The 9,128-nt window shown below is 37.1% G+C and overlaps 1 protein-coding gene across 1 annotated transcript; it reads left to right on the plus strand.

Moving 5' to 3' along the window:
* LOC18783340 (photosynthetic NDH subunit of subcomplex B 2, chloroplastic) lies at window positions 973–3,065 on the plus strand. Its single transcript, XM_007215533.2, has 3 exons — window positions 973–1,494; window positions 1,826–2,266; window positions 2,637–3,065. Exons 1-3 carry the CDS (start codon window positions 1,057–1,059, stop codon window positions 2,829–2,831), a joined length of 1,074 nt encoding a protein of 357 aa, XP_007215595.1. The 5' UTR covers window positions 973–1,056; the 3' UTR covers window positions 2,832–3,065.

Here is a 9,128-nt window from a genome sequence, read left to right on the forward strand (position 1 = left end):
AAGTTGACTATCTTTGCTTGTATTGCTCTATGTTAGGGATCTTTTGTTCCATTTTAGTAACAATTTTGTTTAGGAGAAAAAGAAACTTGTTATTGCAGTTCATGCTTTGTAAATGCTACTTTTCTGTTACGATGGACACATGGTATGCCCTTGTTGGGTAGGTTTGGATTGAAACAATGATCATGGTATGCCCCTGTAGGGCTGGTTTGGATTGAAACGATGATCGGGTGCTTGAGCCATGTTTAGTGAGAAGCTTGAATGTATTTTCTTTTCTGTTGTATTTGGCCCTTTTCTTTTCAAGTATGCCAGAAATCATCCTGGTTTTGTAATATGTGGTTTGTGCTCAATTATGGTTAAGGTTAATGCTTGGCATGCTTTCACTAATTACTTGCATTTTTGTACCCAATATTTGATAGCTGCCTTCTTTTGAACGAAGATTCATTGAGGGAGAGAATTACTTTCCCTTTGAGTATGAATCGATGTGCAACTCCAACTATCATTTGAAAGGTCAACATCAATTCGTGCATAAGGATGGATAACAATTGTCGTATGTGAGATTTGAATTCAGGATTACCTTCAACAAAATGGAGACTCTGTTATTAGACCAAATGACCCGTTGACATATGAGGTCTGGAGGTTTTTATGTGAAGATGTGTGCTTGTAATTCCTACCTTATTCTGTAATATTTACCCTCATTAATCCTAATAATTTTTGGGGTTTGTAGGGAGGTCTTATGCCAGGGAGGGTAAGAGTCCAATTCTTGTCATGGATATGAAGGATATAAGTGGTAATTCTTGTCATTGGTATGAAAGGGTACAAAGGATAAGTGCTCTACAGCGAAAGTTACAAACTTACCAAGTTAATCCAGATATTTGGCGGGCTTAAAGTTGGCAAAGAAATTTTTGTAACTTTGACAGATGGGCTCAGGAGAAAAAGTGGTGGCATAAGTCCAAAGTAAATATCCAGACAAAACAGTGGGCAAATAAGGATGAGCCTAGCAAACTAGTGACTAATGTGTGTGGAAGCTGTTAAAAGCTTCTTCATTCTCTCTATCTCATGGCTTCTCTTCTTTCCTTCTCTGTTCCCAATTCAAAGATGATAAGAGCTTCTTCATCACAGTCTGTTTCTGCACCGACCGTTTCCGTGCCGGAGAACCTTACTGAAAAATTTGGGAGAAAGGGCATCAAATTCTTGGAGTCTGATAACATCCCCATTGTTGAACTCAGAGTCAGAAATGGCAGTTCATTAAGGCTTCAAATACCCAATGCTCATGTGACTTCATACAAGCCAAAGGTGTACTGGAAGGACGACGGCTTCCAAGAAGTTCTTTACACAATTCCAGGCAATGGAACAGATCCTAATTCTACCAAAGCCAAGGGAGGAATTGGTTTGGTCTTGAATGATGTATCAGAAGCAGGCTCCAAAGGCTCACTTGTTTCCACGTCTGAATGGACAGTAAAAGATGTTGATTCCGATTCCATCGATGCTCTCCAGGTTTTTTTTTTTTTCGTTCTTTCTTTCTTTTGGTTCCATTTGAAACAAAAAAAAATATACAGAGACATGCTAGATCCGGATGTAGGTGAGTCTGATTGTTCTGACTTCTACTGTTGTAAGTTGCCTTAAGGCGCCTTCCAGTTCCAGCCCAAAAGTTTAAATGACCAAAACCTTAGTTGTTAGAAATACATAAGATTTTGATCATGAAATTACCAAAACAATGCACTGATACAAAACTAGAGAGCCGAGAATATATTGAAATGATGAAATTTGAGGACAAAGTTTTTGTTTCCTTGGTTTTCCATTGATTTGGCACTTAGATTTGTTGCAGGTTGAATTAAGCAGCACTAGTGGAACACTTGAAATAACCTATGTCGTCAGTTTATATCCGGTAAGCATGGCAACGGCTGTTATTGTGAGAAACAAAGGCCGGAAGCCAGTCACTCTGACCAATGCCATACTCAGCCATTTCAAGTTCAAAAGACGAAGCGGGGCAGCGATCCAAGGTCTCAAGGGCTGTGCTTACACTGCACTCCCTCCACTATCTTCTCCTTTTGAGATTTTGTCTCCTGCTGAAGCAATGAAAGCTGACACTCCAGGGTGGTTCGATTTTGGTTCTCAGCCTGAAGAAAAGCCAGGTTCTTGGACTCACCAAGATGTGCCTTTCACCATTTTGAAAAACAAGCTCAGCAGGGTTTATGCTGCCCCTCCTAAAGAGAGACTCAAGCCAATTTATAACACCCCACCTTCCAAATATGAAACACTGGATCAGGTAACCATTCTTTGCTAAATATACTTAATCTAACTCCTAATCAACAAAAATATATCCGGTGATGATCCGTCTATTCAAATCTCATAAACGAGAGTTTGATGTGTCGTTAAATAATAATAAAAAATCAGCAAAAACGTAAGGAATGAATAATTGAGTCTCGCCAGATGTAAAATAAAAAATTGTAATTAGTTGCCAGTTTTTTTATGGAATTGCGTGACTGCGAATCAGGACCGCACTACCTAATCAATGGTTCAAATTTACTGTCCGACAAGGAACATTACCAATGATATTAGTTCTTGTACATATTTATGTACACATAATAAATTTGTGTTTATTTTTTCTTTCCAACTTATTGGTTTGTGAATTTCAGGGGCGTGAGCTCTTCTACAGGGTGATACGCATGGGATTTGAGGATATCTACTTATCCAGCCCTGGTTCTTTCTATGAGAAATATGGGGAGGAGTATTTTATATGCACTGGCCCTGCTTCAATGCTGGTACCTGTGGTTGTCAAGCCTGGTGAGGATTGGAGAGGGGCACAAGTTATTGAACATGATAATTTGTAGTAAATATTTTTCTTTTCCTTTGTTCCTTTTTTGTGTTCTAAATATCTGTAGAGCAAGGTCTAGTCTTTTTTTTCTTTTTTTTTCTTCTTCTACTAGTTTGATCACCTGGTAAGCATGTGACGCCAAATATTTTTCGTACCATTGATTTCGTTCATCACAAAATCACACTGATGTATTGTTGATCGTATTGACTTCATCCTATGGATAGTCTACACAACTAATGATCCATATTTACCTGCAATATTAGAAACAAAGAAAAGGAATCTCATGGCAAATCAAAGGTTTCAGGGTCGAACCCTCATGGAATTTTAGTTGTGTGTATGTGAGAAACTCCCCTCCCTCGTAGTTTAGACTATCGCTTGTACTCAAAAGAAAAAAAAAGGATACTTTCAGATGTAGAGAGTGGAACCTAGTTTAAAACTTTATCAATTAGAAGTTGCTACATGGGACTTCGTTACTTTTTATTAAAATTGATCTAAATTGTTGTGTGTTGTAAATAATATTGGTGAAGCCCACATAAAGAGAAATGATGGAAGAAAAATGATGGTGTTGAGTATGGTAGTCAAAAGAAGAAATGATGGTGTTAGAAGTGGGATGATTAGTCAAAAGATGAAATTATAATGTTGGGGAGAAATTATTATGTCTCCATTTGAAGCCTTTTACTTTGCCTATAAATAGGCTTGCTCATTCACTTGTAAGACACACCAAATGAAGAGAAGAAAGAGTGAGGAAAGAAAGAAAGGAAGAGAAGAAAGAGTGAGGAAAGAAAGAAAGGAAGAGAAGGAAGAAAGAGGGTGAGTAAGTAGAGAGAAAAATAGAGTGGAGAGAAATTTCTCCAAGAGAGAAAATTAGTGAGCCACATACTTATTGTAAACACTAAAGTTGTAGCCCTATTATTTTACATAGTGGAAAAGTTACTACTGCTGCTCTCCGGGGACGTAGGCATAGCCGAACCTCGTTAAATACTGTGTCTCATCTACTTTACGTGCAGCTCAATATTCACACATATCCCAGTTATTTTACAACACGTTATCAGCACGAAAAGCTCTCAGGTATAATTTTTTGTGCTGCACTATTATTTATACTACTAACCATTGTATATATATATGAAAAGTTGATGGTAATATAATATGCTATATCTATTCATTTTTCTATTACTAACCACTAACAAAAATGGACCCTTGGTAATACTAAACATATTATCAGTGGGAGACCGTTACTAATACTAACATTTTTCTTATTTTATTCGGTGGTGGTTTTAACCCCATATTTATTTTATTTACTGTATGGTGTAGGTTTATTACCCATACAAGCACGTTTACTTTATCGCAAATTTACTTTTACTTAAAGTATGATGTGGAATTAACCCTCATACTTTATGAAATTTACTTTACCGCACATTTATTTTATTTACTGTATGGTGTAGGTTTATTACCCATACAACAGTATTTATTTAAAAGGGTGGTGCGGGTTTATCGTCCACGCCTTTACTTTTATTTAAATGTATGGAGCAGAATTAGTGCCCATACAAGCACGTTTACTTTATCGCAAATTTACTTTTACTTAAAGTATGATGAGGAATTAACCCTCATACTTTATGAATTTACTTTACCGCACATTTAATTTTATTTAAGATATAGTGCGGAATTAACGTCCATATAGCAAGTAATTTATTTTATCGCACATTTACTTTTACTTAAAGTATGATGAGGAAGTAACCCTCATACTTTATGAATTTACTTTACCGCACATTTACTTTTATTTAACGTATGGTGCGGGTTTATCGTCCATACAAGCAATTTATTTACCAGTAATTTATTTACCAGCAATTTATTTTATGGATTAAATGTGCTGTATGATGAGTTTTTACAGTATGCAGATCAGGACCAGAAGTTCCTTGATCCTCATCATACAATTACATCAGGACTTGAAGATCCTTGATGATGATGTTAATATGAGAGCTGGCAGTCTCTCCGGTACTATATTTGTAAACATGTGATTGGACTTGAGGGTCCTTGATCCCTGACATGTAAATAAGGACCTGGGGTTCCTTAATGATGTAACAGTACCGTATTGGTTCATAATGCCGTACACATGGATGATAACTGTACTGGCAAATGTACTGTACACATGAATAGTGCCGTATACATGAATAGTGATGTATGCATAAATATTTACCATTTTGGGTAAACTATCACCATTAAAAAGGGAACCTGCAGTTCCTTAAACTCATGGATGAGCAATTAAATGAGATGCCAGAAGTTCCTCAAAATATGGACAATTATGTAAGGGCTTGAAGTCCAGAAATATGTACAGAAAATTGTAAAAATGTCCATACCATGAGAATATGTGATTTTGGCCCGAAGTTCAAAATCTAAGGGGATTGAATGTCCATACCATGAGAATATGTGATTTTGGCCTGAAGTTCAAAATCTAACAGTGTTGAGAACCTGAAGTTCCAACAATTAAATGGACAACCCTTGAGGTATTATTGCAAATTGTGGTATGCCACATATCTCTTTGGCATAAGAGAATGATGAATTGAGGCTCCCCACATATTTTGTTATATCTGGGCCGGAAGCTCATGAACCCAAATATATGAGATATTAGCGTGGTCTTTACTCAATTCATATTTCATGTCCATTTTGAAAAGGGCAAATAAATTCTGAGTTTTGTGTTTAGCCCAGGCCAAAAGTTCCGGGCTCCCATACGTTGAAATATGAAATTTGGGAAAGTCGATGTGGTTATTTGAACATATAAGGCACAAGGTTCTAAACCGTCATTTTGAAAAGACGTAAAAACCACAGGTGCAAATTTTAAGAATGTGCGCAATTATTATAACAGGAAAGGAGCAAGTTGAAACGCAGTTGCTCCAATCAAGTTTTGCAAAGGCCATATCTATAGGAGGAAATATGGCTACAGTTTCCAGGGTCCCATATTATCTTTTTCTTTCCCAGATTCCAAAACTTCACGTGGCCTCCATTAAATGTTTGTCGGCACTTTCGGCGTTTTCAAAGTATTATTTTCATCAAAAACCGATCTTGCTTACGGATTTCACGGAGCTACTTTTTCAAAAGTACCCCGAGAATCTCGCAATTTTCCTATGGTTAATTTGAAATTCACCGGTTCTACCTATTCATTGTATTTGTGTATAAATGAGTTACTAACGAAATTTTCTTTGCAGAAGACATCCAGTTTTCTCCATACCTAGTGATGCGATATCTACTTGTTTTTCTTATCAGTGAGCACTTAATATGCCCGAGAAGCAAGACTATCTCTGATCATCCATTCAGGAAGCGAGACTATCCCTGATCACATTTCCGCTACATTAGGAAACTGTGAAGGCGATCTTATGCTCTAATCTCCGGAAGTCCTTCTAGACTAGGAGATATGAGAGCTTATTGTCTGCTCCCACCAGCTTCCTTCCCTGATTGCTTACCTTCTCTTTTTGCATTTTTTCTCTTTCTGTAACTCTCTGAGGATTATTTGTTTTTGACAGAGAAAAGAGTTGTGATTTTACTATTGCAGGATATAACTAGATCATCAAGCGCTACATTTACTGGGCCGATACAAGCTTGAATGATACTTGAGAAAAGTTTCTCCCACCTAAGGATGTAAGCAATACTTGTGTTATTTTTTTGCTTATATACTTAGTTGATATTTTATCTTGAAAGGTAACCAAATGGGAAGATAAGTCCGTTCCAAAAGAATGGCTTGTATGTATCCATGAATTATTAATGCAAATTTTACAGATTGCAAGTTGGATACATTGATAATACACTGCACAGATTAAAGTCCCATAAGAACAGAATATGGGTATAGCAGTGATCAATATGATGCACGCCTGTTGCGTAGCAAATGATATGGATTGAAGTCCCGAAAGGACAATCCTTTGACATGTCAATATTGATATTATGCACGCCTAATGCGTAGCAAATTATATGGGTTAAAGTCCCAGAAATTAATTGACATGTATGTATTAATCTGTGGCATGCCTGCAGCATGACAGATATATGGGTGCACGCCTGTTGCGTAGCAAATGATATGGATTGAAGTCCCGAAAGGACAATCCTTTGACATGTCAATATTGATATTATGCACGCCTAATGCGTAGCAAATTATATGGGTTAAAGTCCCAGAAATTAATTGACATGTATGTATTAATCTATGGCATGCCTGCAGCATGACAGATATATGGGTGCACGCCTGTTGCGTAGCAAATGATATGGATTGAAGTCCCGAAAGGACAATCCTTTGACATGTCAATATTGATATTGCGCACGCCTAATGCGTAGCAAATTATATGGGTTAAAGTCCCATAATATGGGTTAAGGTCCCAGCAATTAATTGACATGAATGTATTAATCTGTGGCATGCCTTTAGCATGACAGATATATGGGTTCTAAATGTTCCAACTCCCTAAATGGAGATTATCCACGCGCCCACTGCTAAATAACGCTCCAATGGAGGTTATAATCCACATTCTCACATAATAAAAGCCCCATGAAGTGCCTTGGGTACCCAAAAGCAAAGAAATGCTTATAATTGATGCATGCGCATGCAAATGAGAATTGTGAGATTATGAATTGATGAATGACAATTTTTGGTTTTGGAGTAGCTACTCAAATCATCAATGGGCTGTGTTGATTGGAACCACGTTCAATTATTAAATGTCGACAATATCATTGGCCAAAATGGAACGAGGTAATTCCATTATAAATGAGAATGAACGTGAAAGAACAAACCCACAATACGAACCCCAAAATTTGTTAATACTGAATTTATACTTGGGTGTTCGGAATAAAAGGGAATATACCTACTTTGTATGACACACTGTTTCTGGCAGAAACAAGGAATGTTGGGTTTTCTCCATATTTACAGATTCAATTGTGCCCCCCCTTATTACACAATTACGGAGACCAACATATTATCTTTAAGGGTTATTAAATGCACAGAGCATATCGCCAGAAGCGATTCCCTAAAGATGTATAAATAGCTGGGTTAAAGCTATGTAATGTGTCATAAAGTTTAATCCCTTTTAAACAAAATCCGTTGAGAGGATTGACATTGCATAAAGCAAGTCCCTAAAGGACATGTGCTTGAAGCACAAAATTTGTACTCAATATTAATATGCATAAATTACCTCAGTGAGTACATTGATTATAATGTGATTGCAACACATTAAAGCTTCTGCAGAATTCACGAAATATTTGTCTCGACTTAAGGATCGAGCATTATGCCAACGAGATTCTTGCTTATACTAAGAAAGTATTGAAGCATTTTTATGAGGATTATCCGTTGGACACTTTAATGATTTTCCGGAAGTATATTGGACCGGACATCATATTTTCCAGATAGGGCTCAACTCCATCACCATCATTTTGGGATGATGTGAGGTATATTTGATGCTATCTCCGCATAACACCATGTACGGGCATATTCTTTCAAGTGAACTTACAAATAGCCCAAGTTTTGTTAGAAACGCGGACTCTGAAAATTTCTATGATTTACATAGAGATAGCTCACTGGGAATATATTTACTTACTCAACTACGAGAATTATTAATGGCTATATCCTCCACTCACTCCGAAAGATTCTCACTCCAAAGGATAGTCATGAAGACATCAGGGGGAGATATTCATCAGGGGGAGCATCCAGAACTATGCTGCACTGATTACTGTAATCTTCTTCATTCCATCAGTTTTCTACCTCATTGGGTTTTCTTCAAGCAAATCTTTAATGATGCAACCGACATGTCATTTGTGGTCTCCAAGGGGGAGTGTTGTAAATAATATCGGTGAAGCCCACATAAAGAGAAATGATGGAAGAAAAATGATGGTGTTGAGTATGGTAGTCAAAAGAAGAAATGATGGTGTTAGAAGTGGGATGATTAGTCAAAAGATGAAATTATAATGTTGGGGAGAAATTATTATGTCTCCATTTGAACCCTTTTACTTTGCCTATAAATAGGCTTGCTCATTCACTTGTAAGACACACCAAATGAAGAGAAGAAAGAGTGAGGAAAGAAAGAAAGGAAGAGAAGGAAGAAAGAGGGTGAGTAAGTAGAGAGAAAAATAGAGTGGAGAGAAATTTCTCCAAGAGAGAAAATTAGTGAGCCACATACTTATTGTAAACACTAAAGTTGTAGCCCTATTATTTTACATAGTGGAAAAGTTACTGCTGCTGCTCTCCGGGGACGTAGGCATAGCCGAACCTCGTTAAATACTGTGTCTCATCTACTTTACGTGCAGCTCAATATTCGCACATATCCCAGTTATTTTACAACATTGTGCACAT

Source organism: Prunus persica, chromosome G3 (genome assembly GCF_000346465.2).
Source record: "Prunus persica cultivar Lovell chromosome G3, Prunus_persica_NCBIv2, whole genome shotgun sequence".
Taxonomy (NCBI): domain Eukaryota; kingdom Viridiplantae; phylum Streptophyta; class Magnoliopsida; order Rosales; family Rosaceae; genus Prunus; species Prunus persica.

Excerpts from the sequence above, each read along its gene's own strand:
- LOC18783340 (XM_007215533.2), top strand. The coding sequence starts at position 1,057 with ATGGCTTCTCTTCTTTCCTTCTCTGTTCCCAATTCAAAGATGATAAGA. Across the intron at positions 1,495-1,825 it reads ATTCCATCGATGCTCTCCAG|GTTGAATTAAGCAGCACTAG; the intron begins GTTTTTTTTTTT and ends GATTTGTTGCAG. Across the intron at positions 2,267-2,636 it reads AATATGAAACACTGGATCAG|GGGCGTGAGCTCTTCTACAG; the intron begins GTAACCATTCTT and ends TGTGAATTTCAG.